The sequence below is a fragment of the Pseudomassariella vexata genome (genome assembly GCF_002105095.1).
Source record: "Pseudomassariella vexata strain CBS 129021 chromosome Unknown BCR38scaffold_5, whole genome shotgun sequence".
Classification (NCBI taxonomy): Eukaryota; Fungi; Ascomycota; class Sordariomycetes; order Amphisphaeriales; family Pseudomassariaceae; genus Pseudomassariella; species Pseudomassariella vexata.
Window position 1 is genome coordinate 1,535,418 of NW_024467960.1, and position 15,422 is coordinate 1,550,839.

A 15,422-nucleotide genomic window follows, 5' to 3' on the forward strand; every position below is an offset into this window, starting at 1 on the left:
TGCCATTTGAGCATGCCCATTGCCATAATTCCCGGGACATGCTTGGGTCGGCATGGCTAGTGGTGATCAGCGTATATCAACAGAACATTGCAACAGAGAACGAAACTACGAAAGGGACAGGAACAGATTCAATGTTACTTTATATAAAAATGCCGCGGAGATACAGGACACACTAAACGAAATCGTCCAATGAATGCCAAGACTAAAGTCTTGCGACTCTAATCTTGAACCTAGATTAGCACCTGAAGTCCGTAGCCACTTGCTGACGCCTAGTCTCCCGGACATTACCCTCCCCGAACCAAACAGCGCGCGAGTCGGCTAGCGGCCCCTCCAGTTCCGTATATAGTTCCCCATGAGTCAAGATAGTTCTGCCATTCCAACGGCCCGGTGCCTTCTTCCATTCATCTGTATCGTTTCCGTAAGCCTGAACCTTCTGCGACTCGGTTGCCACGGCGGAATACACGACGGCAAGGCCAACAAAATGGGCCGTGCTGACGGGCAGACCAGATGCAATGATGGGCGCCGCCAGATCGGGCGGTAGAAGCTTGGTGATAGTCGCGGCCGGAGCGACGGCGTTGATGGTAATGCCGGTATCTCGGAGGATGGACCGCATGGCGCGCATGTAGTTGATCAACTGCGCGGACATTAGCATGAACAAAATCATTCGCAATAAGGGTCTGATCACATACCGCCGCCTTTGTCCCGCTGTAGACCGGAAGAGACTGTTCTGCCGAATACGCCGTCGCACTCGAGGTGATTACAATACTGCCCCTGATTTCGTTCTTCTTCATATTATGCAGTGCAAGTTTGACGAAGTTCAACGTCCCGCGCAGATTGACATCAACCACTGTGTACGTCGGCTCGAGTAGATTGCCATTTTCATCGTATAAGTCGGTCAGGTAGCTTCCGTCTTCACCCACGCCGGCGTTGGCTATGGCGATGTGAACGGGGCCAACCTGCGCGAATGCGGCGCTGAGATCCGACCACTGACTAATATCGCACTTGATGTACTGGATGGTCTTCAACGAGGCCTCTGGGGCCTCAATGTCCAAAATGACGACGGTGGCGCCTTTCGCGGCCATAATCTGGGCGGCAGCCAAGCCGATGCCGGACGAGCCTCCTGCATCATGGTTGTGGTGTGGTTATCTTTGTATAGGGACGTGTTTTTGTCTTACCTGTGACAATAGCCGTTTTCCCGCTAAGCTCCGGGATATCATTTTCAGAGATACTCAGAGTGGCCATTCTTCTGGTGAGGTGGGTTGGTGCATAAAACTATTGGTACTCAAAAGTCCTGGTACTTAAAAGTTTAGACTCCCAAAAGTCTTGGTACCGCAAAGTCTGCGTACTCCAAAGTCTTGGTACTCCAACTGACAAGCAAACAGGCGCATAGAACGGCTGACAAACCAGTATCTACAGCAGCTTCTCAAATACGGCATTACCTATCGTATACCATGATGAATTCGACCAATGTTACACGTTGGAGATCTTCTCGAATCACACATTTACATTAGCCTTGATAGCTTTCCGTCTTGTGCTTAACGTGCCGATCCGGAGGGTTTCCTTTTTGGGTACAAAGACCACCACGCCCGCACACCGATAGTGTGTCTGAGTAAATTTTTCGATACAGAGGCATTGCACTCAGCGCAATTCTTCAGCCTTGAATTCGAGGACCAAATTTACCACTGAGCGTCAAGTTTGACCGCATGACAATGGACAAAACACCTCCCGACTTGGTAGCCAGAAACCGGCTTGACCATGCAATGCCGGCTTTTTCACCAGGTGACATCATAATTCTGGCTATGGCATCTGTGAGCTTCATGTCGCGGAAATCGCAAGTCCAAAAAGAATATTTACTAATTCTGACGACACCAGGCCTGCATATTTGGTATTGTCATGAAATGGTTCAATGCTCGGAGACATCCCCTATCTCGCTTTCCTGGGCCCTTTCATGCTCGATTCAGCAACGTAAGCTAGAGGCTTTAGAGGTTTATACATTGACAAGGCGGTTCTAACATTGATTGGGGCCGTAGTTTTCCTACTGCAAGAGATTCTTAGGCGGCCGGCAACCATACGACATGCTTAAGCTACATGAGAGATATGGTATGTCGCCCGTGACGACGAGCCCGTTAAACCCATATACGCTGTATCAGGATGCTCACAGATTCTATTAATACAGGTCCAGTCGTTAGAGTCGGCCCCAACGAGCTAGCCTTCAACACGGCCAATTCGTGGAAAGACATCTATGAAAAGCGCAAGGGCCACAAGCCTTTCATCAAAAGCGACTTCTACGATGGTGGTAATTTCGCAGATGAAGCCCACTCGATTGTCAGTGAGCGAGATCCAGATAAGCACGCTTACATGCGCAAATACCTTCGTGGGGCGTTCTCAGATCGGTCACTGAGGGAACAAGAATATATTATACGCGAACACATTGACCAATTCATAGAGCGGATCAGCGAAGCCGGTTGCAGTCCAGGTGGCATTGATATTGTCATGTGGTTTAATCTAGCCACGTTTGACATTATTGGTAGTCTTGCCTTTGGTCAATCATTCGGCGGGGTTGCTTCTGGTGAGTTGCTGTCAACACCACCTCCTCACTTCGACCTTTCCAACCCCAATTTTGGGACTTGCAAGATTAATGGTCAATTTCGCTTCGGCAGGTAATGAGCACTTTTGGGTTTCGATCGTAGTCAAAAGCCTCCGCATGGGCGCTTTGGCGGATACCTTCAAGCGGTTTCCGCTCCTCGCGGCCATCTTCCAGCGAATGTTCCCACAGGTGCTAAGCAGGTTGATTGAAGACTCCAAAAGGCACCAGGCTTATACAATGGACTTGGTTCAGAAGTGAGTTCGCGTCGCAGAATTTTTCAGGGGTGGAGGCGACAGTACGGTTGTTCTCAGTGCTAACTTTCCCACAGACGGATCAAGCAGAAAAGTGACCGCAGAGACTTCTTGACGAATATCTTGGAGGCCCGTGAGACGGATAGAGTATCTGATGTGCAAATAGCAGCGCATGCCTCTGACTTTGTGTATGTCACATTCTGTTCTGGATTCGGCAGTGAGCTGACGAGTATGGCAGCATCGCAGGAAGCGAGACGACTGCAACAGCGTTGTCATGCATCACGTATTACCTACAGAGAAACCCCGATGTTCTCCAAAATCTCCGTCGGGAAATCCGAGACACATTCAAATCTTACGATGAAATAGACGGTGTCTCCACCACATCTTTGCCCTATTTGAACGCCGTAATCCTGGAGGGGATGAGACTGTACCCACCGCTCCCGTTTCCATTGCCGCGCGTGGTGCCCGAGGGCGGCGACATGGTTGATGGTCATTTCATTCCTGGAGGGGTAAGTGTCGTGTTTCTTCTTCTATTTCTTCCTCCCGTTTCCCCTATTACACCTACCCATATTCCTCGGCCACAAATGGGGAAACGGGGCTTTTGGCTAATGTTTGATGCTTTTCCAGACCATTGTCTCCACCAATCCGTTCGCCGCCAGCATGTCATCGGAAAACTTCCGTGACCCATACAAATTTGACCCCGAGAGGTGGCTTACTTCGGATCCGCAGGATATTCTAGACGCCAGCCAGCCATTCTCTCTAGGCCCCCGGGGCTGTCTTGGAAAAAGGTGAGAAGCCTGGTTGTTTTCGTTGTACTCCTGTGGTCAATCTTGTATTACTCATTTCCCCGTGCCCTGTGTCATATGCTAACCGCCTTGTTTTGTTTCATTTAGCCTCGGTTGGTTGGAAATGCGCCTGTTTCTGGCCAAAATTCATTACAAGTACGACCTGGAGCTAGTCGACCCGGCGTTGGATTGGCATGCGCAGTCGGAGATGCATACTCTTTGGCAGAAGCCGGCCTTGAAAATGATTGTTCGACCACGAAAGCACTGAGAGAGCCATATTCCTTTTCGTTCTTCGTTTTTCAATGACGAAGAATCTTCATGAGGGACGTGCGTGCTATTATAATACTAGAAGAAAGGTGAAGATTGAATAATACAATCTATAAGTTACCTAAACAAAAATAATAAGATTAGCCTCTCCCAGAAATAATCAAATCTTGTCAAGCGTAGTAGAATGACCATGATTCCGTAAAATCTTTCGCCTATGATGCGAGTGCATATGGGGTGTAAATTGTTGTATTGGGAAAGGATGGCCAGGTCAGCTATTCTGGCCTGGCAGAGCTCTTTTATAGCTCTTATATATCTTATCTATAGCTATAGGGTAACCCCTCATGGGGTCACGTATCAGCCTATAAAACAGGACATGATTCTTATTCAACCAAGATCGTCCGGCTCTCCTGGTCCTTCTCCGGATCCCAGTACCCAACATATCCATCCCTACCCGTCAAATACGTCCCCTTAGCTTGCTCCTCAGCCGAGGCACGGAAGACAGCGTGCTTTTTATTAGTCCACTCCAATCCCTTCCACACAACGCCATCCTCGTCCACAAATTCCGCGTCCATTTCCGGGCGCAGGAGATACACAATCGAATACTTGTGTCGGCACTTCTCGTCCTTGTGAGGAATAATCCGGTGCAAGCTAGACGCCAGCACACCGCCCGATATGAACCGCAGCGAGTCACCCACGTTGACCACGGCGTGTCCCGGCTTGGGTGGAATCCAGTACCACTCCTCTTCGTTGGGCTTCAAAACCTGCAATCCTGCGACCTCGGTAAACACGACGGACAGGCTCCCGGCGTCGGTGTGCGCGATCTGGCCGACCTTATCCGGCTCGACTTCGGCGAGCGTATACTTGAGCAGGCCCATGGCCGTGGGGCAGACGGCGTTTGCGCGGTGGTACTGCTGGTACGCGGATTTCTCGCCCAGCCCCAAGGCGGCAGAGAGTCGGGTCAGGAGGAGAATACAGATCTCTCGATGGCTGGAGATAGCCTGCTTGAGCGGACCAAGTTGTTTTGCGATGACTTCGGGTCCTGCAAAGGTGGCCGGGTCCTTTATTTTGGATATGGGATGTTCGAAGAGCTTAGTCGCTTTTTAGCTTTCCAGATTTTAGTAAAAGAGAGTAGGAGGGAAATTCTTCTCACCATAAGTCCTTCGAAGCCATCCTTTTTTCCTTCAATGGGACCATTACCATGACCCGCCGGCTTGTAGCTAAATAATTTTGCCCATGATTCAGCACAATACTTACGGCACACTAGCTTGGCGCTTGCAGAAACGAGGAGCAAATAAAGCATAGATGAAAGGCGGCTTACCCCATAACTAAATGTTCATCATGATCTCTGTCGACAAGCCACTCAGACTTCTCCTCTTGACCCATATCGTAGAAGCTGGTGGCCAAATTATACATGGACTGGACTTCCTCGATGATCCGTCCTGACGCGACCTCTCTACAGTCAAGATAGAAGAATCCAAGGTCGGTACATGCCCTCAGAAGCTCGTCACTGGTTTTTGCGTCTCCATCGATGAGCTTTTGAAGTGATATAACGCGCAACGCTGCATCTTCCTTTACAGCTCTCTCGGAATACAAATCTTGAGCTGTCATGGTGGGTTTGAAAGTTGAGCTTCTGACTTAGCAAATAGAGTTATAGTAAAGTGAGTAAGCTTAAATATGGCATGGTAAACCCTGGTGTGCTTGGTTGACTATGTCATGGACGTGATACATTGTACTTTCATACTCTCCATTCTTTAAGTCACTTAACTCGTGCATATCGACATGCACGGGGCTTTCACGGCTGTGATACGGGGCTCTTCCAATCGAACTCGGTAAATAGATTCGGTAATGCTCCTATTCGAGTAGGCCTCCCCCCACAAACAAAAAAAAGAAACGACCGAGTTTCGGAGAACTGCCCCTTTCGGAAGCACCACATTCCGCTTTACACCTGATTGATTACATGTTGACTAGCCGAGGATGTAAACATAACAACTCGCAGACGTCATTAATCCGATCGAATAACTGAGCTTCAGAGCATTGATGATATTGCATATAGCTTCTCACAGTGGCACAGGTGATGATTCCACGTATCAGTCAGTGCATGACCCGCTTGACCCTGATTTGTAAGGCCGGTTTCCACCACATTACATGCAAACGGCTCTGTGCGAGCCAGTCAAACGTATCGCTTACCAGTTCCAAATCATATGCGAAATGCATCTTAGCTAAAATCAAATTGATCTCAACATAAGCAAAGCTGCAATTATCGTAAACACGCGATGGTTAGTCTTTGATATTATAGATCACGCCGACAGCCCGTTGAGACTAGAACTACTCACTTCTTTCCAAGACAACCTCGAGGTCCAAGAGAAAACGGCTGGCTTGCTTCAAACCGGTCCAGGCATTCCGGTTCCAGCCACCTTTCGGGCTTGAACTCGTATGGATCGTGAAAGTTTGCCTCGTCATGCGTGACCGTCCAGGCGCTCGTATACACCTCAGTCTGTACTTGCAAAGTTAGCAGTGTTGGGCAGAATTTTCTTCACATGAATAAAAACCGTGGTTAGCTTTACCCCCTTGGGAACCCAATGTCCATCTATCATGTCGCCCGGGCAAACTCGAGGAAAGCCTTGCGAGCCTGGCGGGTATATCCTCAAGCCCTCCGATATGACCGCTTGCAAGTAGGGCAGTCTCTGTGCTGTCATGGCCGTGATTTGGTCTAATGAATCGTAGCGGGTGCGGATCTCGTCCCTGAGCTTGCGATATGCATCAGGGTTTTTCAGAAGAAAGTATGTCGTGGCCGCCAAAAAGGTCGCGACGGTTTCTCCGCCAGCGATTCTAACGGTTCAATGAATGTTAGCATAGCAATCGGATTGGGCTTTCTTGAAAGCAGTTGCAAGGCACATACACAAGAGTTGAAGCGTGGGCCGTCATCTCTTCCTGGGAGACTTCACCAGCTTTGACCTTCTCTGCTATGTTTGTCAAGAAGTCATGCCGTGATGATTCGGACTTGATCCGCCTGCAGGATAGGTTAGATAGCTTTTTCATGTTTTGTGATGTGGTCGTAATCAAGTCCAACTGGCAACTCTACCTACCTGGCCACCTTCTCTCGACTAAACCCGGAATGCCGATCACGAACTTGAACCGTCAAGCGAGGCAGAAGCTTCTTGCCAATGGCCACCAATATTGGATAACGGCGCAAGTTATCCAGAACGGTGATAAAGAACAGGTGCTCGACAACCATGTCTGACCAAAAGTGAGGCTTTCCTTGAATGATGGTGAGTGACAAAACCCACCACCAATCATACGCTATCCATGGGGGAACTTACCAGACTTAATACAATGAAAGCTTTCTCCAAATGCCATTTCGCCCAGAATATCAAATGCGATCATCTCATACCACTTGGTCATGTTCAGCCCATTATCAGAATTCCCATCTGTTCCGATACGCTGGATGAACCCATCGACGCATTTTTGAACGATGCTCTCTTGCTGAGCTAATGCCTTGGTTGAGAAGGCTGCAGACAGAGATCTCTTCATTTGAGTATGTCTTCTTGGGTCTCTCTCACTCCCGACGCAGAGAGAGTCAAAGCCCGAGCCGTACATGTCGTAGAACTCGCTCTTGATCATCGTTTGCTTTCCTGCCGTGGCATGTCCATAGATATCCTTCCAGGACTGAACCGATGCAAATGATAATTCATTTGGAGAAATTCTGACAACAGGGCCTATGCTACGTCGTTAACATGTATCTTTTTGATGCTTCTGTGAGCGGAAAACCTACCCAGGCGCTTGTGCTGCTCCTGGATTGCGAGATGGAACCGACCACTGAGGGAATGATAAATTCTCCATAACTCGCACAAAGTTAGTTTGTGAACGCACTGTAGACAGGAGTGCCCTTGGTATCACAATCCCCACTTACTAGTGTGGAGCGCGCAAGTAGCGGTCCTGGAAATCCTGCCAAGGGATGGAAGAAGACGTTGAAGATCAGGTACACCGCGACATAGAAAACACCCTTCACACTATCATTAGTATCTTCGGGCTTCGATTGGGCTCAGAATGGGGAGAACTTGCACAAAAGAATATCAGGGCCCCTATTCGTTGGTACGTGGCATCTGTTCCGTGAACTCTTGGCACGGGGAATACGTCGATAGTAGACATGGTAGGTGGGTGATTGCTACAACTTGGTAAGAAGCATTAGCAAACTGAAAAAACATGTCCTTTGCAGCGGGTAAAACCAAGTTTCGGGTTGTCCAAGCTGACGGCGTGGGTATATCCGCGGCGGGTTGTATAGTCCCAAAAGGGCAATGCGCCGAGAGTTGTAAGTCATGCGCCAAGAAAGATAGAACTGGCAAGGCAAAGTGGACCGGACATCAACAACACGGCTTAGTCATTACATGATATGCCATTTTGTTAGAGAACGTCGAGGTTGGTTCAAGCCCAACTAACATCAAAACTGAATGGTGTCATCTTCATGAGAAACAAGCGCCCTCACTTCAATGCTCTCCCTAGGTCCTCTCCCCGCCATTTCCGGATCCGTAAACGCCGCGTGCGGCACCCTCCTAGCCCGTCCGTCCTTTTTCCAATCATAGCGCTTAATCATCATGACCATCTGGGGCGTCTGCGCAAACTTGTAATACCAGCGGTGCTTCGTGTTAGGCAAGATGGTGCACGGCTCCCCGACCCAATCAGAATACACCAGCTTGACGGGCAAGATGTCCTCGTCGGGCACCGAGTGCGAGTCGCTGACTGCCAAAGGGTCTCGGTAAATGGTCTTGATCGGCCGCCACACGTTGATGATTTGGAAACGAGACTGTAGCAGTCGCGGGGCGTCTTCGCCTAGGTGACGCATGACCTGGTTGATGGGCCCCTGTTCGGACTGGTCGATGTGCGCACGCTTGACGGGGCGACGCTCGTCGTCTGAGCTGGCAGCTGTGGGGTTTGGCCGCCGGATTGTGTGGTCGAAGAGGAGGATTCTGGAGGCACCGGTGCTTTACCGAGGTGAACTTGTTATTCAGCGGTTCTCAAAATTTAGCGTCGGGTTTTTGACGGGAGGAGTTAATATTTACACTTCGTAGAGTAATTGTTCAATTTCAGGATAATAGACCTCGATGATGCGCTTGTCATCAACAAATTCTTTCTCTTGGCTTGTGTGCTCGCAGAGCTGGAAGCCGTGACTGTTCAATGTGTAGTCCCCTTCGCTTCCCGTGATGTCCGTCACGACTACGTCGAGGTCTACTGACGGCTAGTTGAATGTGCTTCTCTTGCCCGCGATGCTAGGAGCGTGCTCGGTGCCGTCGGCCGGTTTGTTGTAGTAGTTGATGGTGGTTTTTACATGTCGAGGACCACTAAACTGTCTGGCTTGCCCGAGTGTCCTCAGAGGACACGAGACTTTGCCCCGAGTCGAGGAGGTGACATTGTTGAGCGGCTTTGAGTGTCATCGTGACAGTGTGACCGAGGGAAATGTGAACTGATTTGGATCACTCTCAGAGTTTGGGATTTTTATTGTACAGTGTTCACGTGATGAATTGAATAGCTAGCGCAACATATGGGTGACGCGCATGGTAGTATTTCACACCTCTACTAGCCCTCTGGATGTTGGTGCCGTACGTCCACCACGCTTAACCAAATATGGGCAGGGCAAATACAGTCACTAACGTTCAAAGAACTGGTAGAGGTGTATTTCCTGTGGTATTGCGTTTTACTGGGGTTCATGGAAGCCAATCAATAGCAGAGGAATCATTCAATATCCACTGCCTCCAGTTCTAGTCATGTCTGGGCTCAGGGGTACATACCGCAGCTCCCAGCCCCACGTCGTAATTGTGCATGTCCCATGCTCCAAATATGTGGAGTATCCTTCTAGCCTGGGTTGTTATGTACTGTTGCAACTGAGATAAGATTCACCGAGGACACTGAATCCTTACTATAAGTCTAATCCTGTATCTAAGCAAATGGTCCCATAGTTATGCCACAGAAGGCATCTTGCAGTTCTTGGATTCTCAAAGCAACTGGGTTCAACGCACTATGATGTGTTTCCCACCTCTCCCTTTCGGTTTGTGACCTGAGGTGCACGTAATAGATACCCAAATTCCTGACTTGTAGGAGGATCAGGAACCCAAATAGATCGAAACGCTCCTGAGGCGTATCTACTGGGTATTCTCCGAGCAAGGCGGGAATACTGCCAAAGGCCTCCCCGGCTTGGGTGTGTTGCAGCGACTCTCCCCTTTCCAATGCGTCTGTCCCAGCGTGGGCCTCCCAAACTGATGCAATGTCTTCCAAAATTCCAACTATCTTTTCTATAAGCAAGACGGAGAAAGTCATGAGTCTGGCGGGGCTCTTGCAGGACCGACACTGCGCAAGGGCCTGGCACTGCCGGATGGATATCTTCAGCAAGTACAAAGCTTGCTCTGCTAATCCGAGGCTCTTGATTTTGGCCTGGCTCTGAACCTTTTCCAGTATGCCAAGAATGATTCCCATGCATCGACAGCGCGATACACCTGAAATTGTAGGATAGAAAACCCTGCTGTCGCTGGCGGTGGGAGCTTTTTGCGACGGTCCGGCGTCGTAGTTTGTTGTGGCGAAACCAGCCGCGGGGGAATCGACACTGGCCAGCGCCGGCAAAAAGACTGCGGGAGGGCTCGTGTTCCCCGGCGGCATGCTGCAACGGAGCCTTCTCTTCTCTGGATACCAATCAAGCGAATCAAAACTCGCTCCCCGTTTCCCCCTTGGCGGCGTAGTCCCCCACGGAATGATATCTGGCGCCGAAGCGCTGAAGGCGGATTTGTCACGCGATAAAGTGTTTGAGGCCAAGTCGCTTTCTGATGCCAAGCCCACAGGACACTCTTCTGGTAGGGACATACTTGCGTCAAGCAGCTCCTCGATGTTAAAGTCTTCGGAGCTTGGTCTCAAGTGATTCAGCAAAGGCAATTCCAGGAATGCGGACAGGCGCTCTTCAGTTAACGCGTGACCAGCACCAGCCGACGGACTCAACTCTGGTGGGCTCCGAGGCGCGAGGTGCGGAACTGAGTTGTGGAGGCCTTCCTGATGCTGTGGCGTCCTGAATATAGAGGAAGGCGTTTCCGATTGAGAGGGGTTGGTCATTGAATTAGGGGATTGCCACAGAACGTCCATAGGAGGGTCTTCCGTAGGGGTTTTCAGCCCTTTCACAGAGCCATCGAACCTTGGTCGACGAGGTTGGTGGTTTGTACTGACGGTGCTAGAAGATGCTACCGATCTGGTAGACTTGGCTCGCTTGGGCGATGAAGTACTGGAGTACGTGCAAACAAGGTTTCTGTCGCGACAGCGTTGACAGCCAAATCTGTGGCCGGTGCATTTCAACTAGAGTTGGCCAGATATGTCTTAGTTCTGGCCTGCGCAAAGGCAAAGGCATGGAGGACTAGATTTCTCACCTTTTTCGCCCTACATCCATCACAAGCAAACTGGTTCGGGTTTTGCCCGGGGCGCGGCGGTTGATGTGCTGTGGAAATGCAAACAACTTCTCCGTCGCCACGCAGCGTCCGCAGAGTGGCAAACATTGACTAAACTGGAGCAAAGAACAACTTCTATGTATAACCCGTAAACAGGGCCAGCTCTTAACAAGATGGCGCGCAATTTATAAAACCTAGACGTAGAGAACGCCATCACGTCCCCACATTCTGCATCAACAGAACAGGACAAGCGCCGGTACACAGATTCTTCAGGGGCCCTGGGGCCTTTCAGGGTACCCCTGCATTAAGCGGCTTGCTAGTGTCAAACTCTAAGTCAACGGTTGCGCTTGTCCTCTAAAGACAGCTATACTTTTCTACCCGTCCAATCGTCCCGTGAAGGTTCACACCGCTTCAGCAGACACGTCATAGGGTCGTCTTGCAGATTCCGACGCTGGGGCCTTCAACTCGAAATCATTGTCAGGTGGTTTGTGCATAGTCACCACGACTGGGATCCAACCCACTAGCATGAGCCCGGATTTCCCATCCGCAAAACACTGCATCTATCTCTCTGTGGGCCCCAACAGTAATTGAGTTGTCTAATCGTTGCGGGAGAGCTGTTCTAGGCCTACATCCCAGGCTGAATGCCAAGCCGCGTTGCTACATAAGTCATCACGCCCAGGCACGCCCGCCCTCGCCGAAATCGCGCTGCAGTGGCTGTCATCGAGGATTCTCGGATGAGTAGTATATCACGTGGATGTGCACCGATAAACATCGGACAAGACTCAGAGGACATGTAGCCTGACCGCAGATGAGGATGGTAAGTCACATCTCCAATGACTCGATTCCCGACGTTGAACAGCTGGTATACGAGGTTTTCTTACCTTGATCTTCCCAGTGGAAACTAAACTTCTCAGGTCTAGTCCGCCACTCCACCTATCATGCACTCTCTTGTGGCTAAGTTGAGCTTTCTATATAGATAGCAACTGGTTAGAATTAGGTCACGTTCTGGTGATTAATAGTGAAGCTCGACTTGGAGTAATTAGTTTATTCCTGGTACCGCTATAAACTGGAGTCGATCCTGGCAACCCTACCACCGTTACAGATCAATCGATCGTGCTAATTCTCAATTAATTTCCCTAGGCTCGACCAAGACTTTCCTGACATATTTGACATGTACGAGACTTCAACGATCCATCTGCCGCTATCCTAGATATTAGTATTCCCATTCTACCTAGCCTCACTTCTCAATTTGAAGCTCCTGGCAATGCCACATCTGAACACAGTAGAGTGCCCTTCAACAAACTCGATTAACAATCGTGCCACTTCCCGGGCTCGCAGTATCCCACACACGACCCTCTGCAGCCAATTCATTTACGGACAGCTACCTATCATGACAAGCACACAAGAAAACCGGAGCCGATGACGACCCTCCCTCAGGGGTGTTCAACAACAAGCCCTCGAAATATCTGCCGCTCGGGAGTCATCTTCCCGGAACATCGGTGGTCTTCCCGGCTAGTCTAGCCTTGGTGCAATCTTTGGGCATACCCGTGATGCTGTGGTGCAAGGGACCGGGAAACCCCGACTGACTCGTAGCTGTGCAATTTATGAAGGTTTGTACCGTTTCGTCCACTGCCCGTCGAGGTTATAATTGTGGGGCCAAACTTTCGCAATCGGCGCAAAAGGGCCTCAACAAGTTAGGTTTGTCGAAGTGACCTATTGGACAACCGGTATGTTCATGACATAACATTATTATTAAATACGCCGTAGGCTCGAAGCCCCCGATACCTCTACTAGTACTCCCGTATGTCAAACCGTGCCCTAATGGCTGGACTAAATACATACGCTGCGTCGTCGGTTCGCCCTATTGGCGACTGCGTTGCGTTCACTACCATACTACGTTGGTTCTCAACCTACCAACAAAGTCCCCCCTGAGAAGATCGATGCTATCTGGGCCTTGAAGCTGTCCGACCCGTCCCTAGCAGCCACCTTACAATAGTCCCACTAACTACTGGTTCTCCTGTTGCCGTTGCGAGGTCTCTGCGAGAGTATAGTGGCCGTGGTGCGATAGCGGCCCGTAATCGTTCCCTCGGTCCTTCCAACAGCCCGCAAAAGAGGATTACGTGCTCTGCCGTCTCAGGGGCGTCGCCACAGCGGCATAGCGGCGAGTACACGCCAAAAGCCCCTGTCTTGAATAAGAAGGCTGCTAGTCCTAATTTTTCCGTCCTGATCTGGCACAGCGTAGACGCCTCCAGTCGGTTCAGGCCGAAATACTTGCCCCCTTTCGGTATCTGCATCGAAGGGCCCTCCGGTTCCTCAGCGATAGCGCGTCGCTGGCGATCGTGATGCTCTGCTCCGGTGATGACATAACAATTTGGTCCTTAGGGTCGGATTTGCAGTCTATTTAAACATAGATCGTCCCGTTTGTATAATCGATTCACCAAGCTGTCACTCACTTAGTCTATTTCTAACACTTCCCAGACGCCTTCGTTGCCGCCGTTAGTTAGTGTTGGTGACGGTGGTGACGGCTGCTGAGTTTCAGGCGGTGGGGATGGCGGTGAGGACGGCGGTGGGCGTGGGTGCTTGACGGATTGCTTCTCAGAGATAATCAATGAGGTGGACTTGAAGTTGTGGGGATGCGGATATCAGTGAGATCCTGCGAGGGAAAAGATGAAGCAGATGAATGCCGCTGCGTTCATTGTGGTAGAATTCGCATAGGCTTAGAGGTGAGGCGAAACACATCAGCAACCCTATAGTCGGCAGTTCCTGCGGAAAGCAGAGCTCTCTGCTTCCGTTTTGGAAGTGCTTGGATGCCTACACTGGGGTTCTTTAGCCTAAGATGCTTCAAGAGTTGTTTAACCGAAACATTACATGCGTCGAGCCTCGAGGCCGAATGCACAACACGTACTGAGCAAAAATTGGAGTCTCAACAGATTCTCCTTCGCATGCGAAGTTTGGTACTGTCAACTGTAGCCATCTATAAAGCACTAACCATGGAGGACTCCCTTTCTGGCCAGCACTAAGAATCTGACACACAAATATCAGCAGTTTCACTTATACAGATCTTTACTATATTCATTGTTATTAACATGCTGAACACCTCATTCTAAAGATAATTGGCTGAATAACAACATGTGCTTTTCTCAAGGTTCCAACTATCCCGCGCAGCATGATTTCTTGTGCTAGGCGATGTGAATTATGCCCTGACGGTGACTATGGCTAAAGTTGCTAAACCCCTTTCTTCCCCTTGTACAAGGCATCTACTTGGGACCTTCATATGGTGATAAGATCGCCGATGCATTGAAGTCTCGGATAATGCCCTCTCGGTACTAAAAGCAGCCCAAATACATGCCACCCGCCACCAAACGCTCTCAGACCACATGAATGGCAAAGCTGCCTCGTATAAGGAGGCCGCAGCGACATTCCAACGGCTCTCAGACACCTAGGAGGCTCATATGAATCAATGGATTATCCGCCGAGAGTCCGTAAAATACGACTCTGTGCATATCAACGTCACTGCTATCGCAGAATCCTTATGTAAAGAGAAAGGAGATAACCTGCCAGCAAACAAGCGCTGGGTCGGGTGTCTTAGTAGGAGTCAACCTGAAATTCACACTAGTATGGGTGAAGACAAGAATCTGCTCGCTTTAACGGATTTACCCTAATGACTGTGAACGAATACTTCGACATTCGTGAGGCGATGCGTGAGCATATGGGGTGTGAAATATTGTATTGGGGAAGCTTGAGTTGGCTAGCTATCTGGCTGACCGAGGGTCACCTATCATGACGATTACAGCTGGATTAAGGCAAATTTCGGTAAGGGTGGCATAATAGATAGTTTTGGTAAGCGCCCTATTAATTATTTATGCTTATAAAATCCTAGCTATGCTATAAATGGCTGGATATACTTGTTCTTGTCTGTTCTGAGATTCTGGAGGTATTCCTAACGTCACACCAAGGTCGTGCACGAATGGTCTTCCTTGTTAGAGACTAGTACGGTAGACGGCAAAGTTCCAAATCCGAGGATTATTTTCAAGTAAAATGAACTCCAAGCCCGATGGTTTATCGAGGAGTTCAACAGATTATTGGAAACCTAGCCCGTTTAGATGATTTCTCTCCT

The 15,422-nt window shown here is 49.7% G+C and overlaps 6 protein-coding genes across 6 annotated transcripts; 1 reads left to right on the forward strand and 5 right to left on the reverse strand.

Annotated features, from left to right (window-relative positions):
* Positions 1 to 235: 235 nt before the first annotated feature.
* BCR38DRAFT_456820 (short chain dehydrogenase reductase) lies at positions 236 to 1,242 on the reverse strand (the record flags this gene model as incomplete). Its single annotated transcript, XM_040861963.1, has 3 exons — positions 236 to 634; positions 690 to 1,120; positions 1,176 to 1,242. 3 exons carry the CDS (start codon positions 1,240 to 1,242, stop codon positions 236 to 238), a joined length of 897 nt encoding a protein of 298 aa, XP_040717181.1.
* Positions 1,243 to 1,893: 651 nt separating this feature from the next.
* BCR38DRAFT_339569 (benzoate 4-monooxygenase cytochrome P450) lies at positions 1,894 to 3,891 on the forward strand (the record flags this gene model as incomplete). Its single annotated transcript, XM_040855709.1, has 8 exons — positions 1,894 to 1,965; positions 2,031 to 2,100; positions 2,177 to 2,569; positions 2,661 to 2,841; positions 2,916 to 3,026; positions 3,077 to 3,347; positions 3,466 to 3,626; positions 3,732 to 3,891. 8 exons carry the CDS (start codon positions 1,894 to 1,896, stop codon positions 3,889 to 3,891), a joined length of 1,419 nt encoding a protein of 472 aa, XP_040717182.1.
* Positions 3,892 to 4,270: 379 nt separating this feature from the next.
* BCR38DRAFT_456822 (gibberellin 20-oxidase) lies at positions 4,271 to 5,498 on the reverse strand (the record flags this gene model as incomplete). Its single annotated transcript, XM_040861964.1, has 3 exons — positions 4,271 to 4,978; positions 5,088 to 5,100; positions 5,302 to 5,498. 3 exons carry the CDS (start codon positions 5,496 to 5,498, stop codon positions 4,271 to 4,273), a joined length of 918 nt encoding a protein of 305 aa, XP_040717183.1.
* Positions 5,499 to 5,981: 483 nt separating this feature from the next.
* BCR38DRAFT_338967 (putative cytochrome P450) lies at positions 5,982 to 7,866 on the reverse strand (the record flags this gene model as incomplete). The annotated part of the gene is made up of 8 exons (XM_040855663.1): positions 5,982 to 6,141; positions 6,224 to 6,384; positions 6,455 to 6,719; positions 6,790 to 6,900; positions 6,977 to 7,148; positions 7,211 to 7,611; positions 7,659 to 7,732; positions 7,801 to 7,866. Coding segments are annotated over 8 exons (1,410 nt in total), but the record flags the coding sequence as incomplete, so codon positions are not given.
* Positions 7,867 to 8,302: 436 nt separating this feature from the next.
* On the reverse strand, positions 8,303 to 9,319 carry BCR38DRAFT_465170 (uncharacterized protein; the record flags this gene model as incomplete). The annotated part of the gene is made up of 3 exons (XM_040862693.1): positions 8,303 to 8,869; positions 8,948 to 9,123; positions 9,233 to 9,319. The coding sequence occupies 3 exons, from the start codon at positions 9,317 to 9,319 to the stop codon at positions 8,329 to 8,331; spliced, it is 804 nt and encodes a 267-aa protein (XP_040717185.1). The 3' UTR covers positions 8,303 to 8,328.
* A 511-nt stretch (positions 9,320 to 9,830) lies between these two features.
* BCR38DRAFT_429619 (uncharacterized protein) lies at positions 9,831 to 10,414 on the reverse strand. Its single transcript, XM_040859977.1, has one exon. It carries the CDS (start codon positions 10,357 to 10,359, stop codon positions 9,901 to 9,903), a length of 459 nt encoding a protein of 152 aa, XP_040717186.1. The 5' UTR covers positions 10,360 to 10,414; the 3' UTR covers positions 9,831 to 9,900.
* Between the last annotated feature and the right edge of the window lie 5,008 nt (positions 10,415 to 15,422).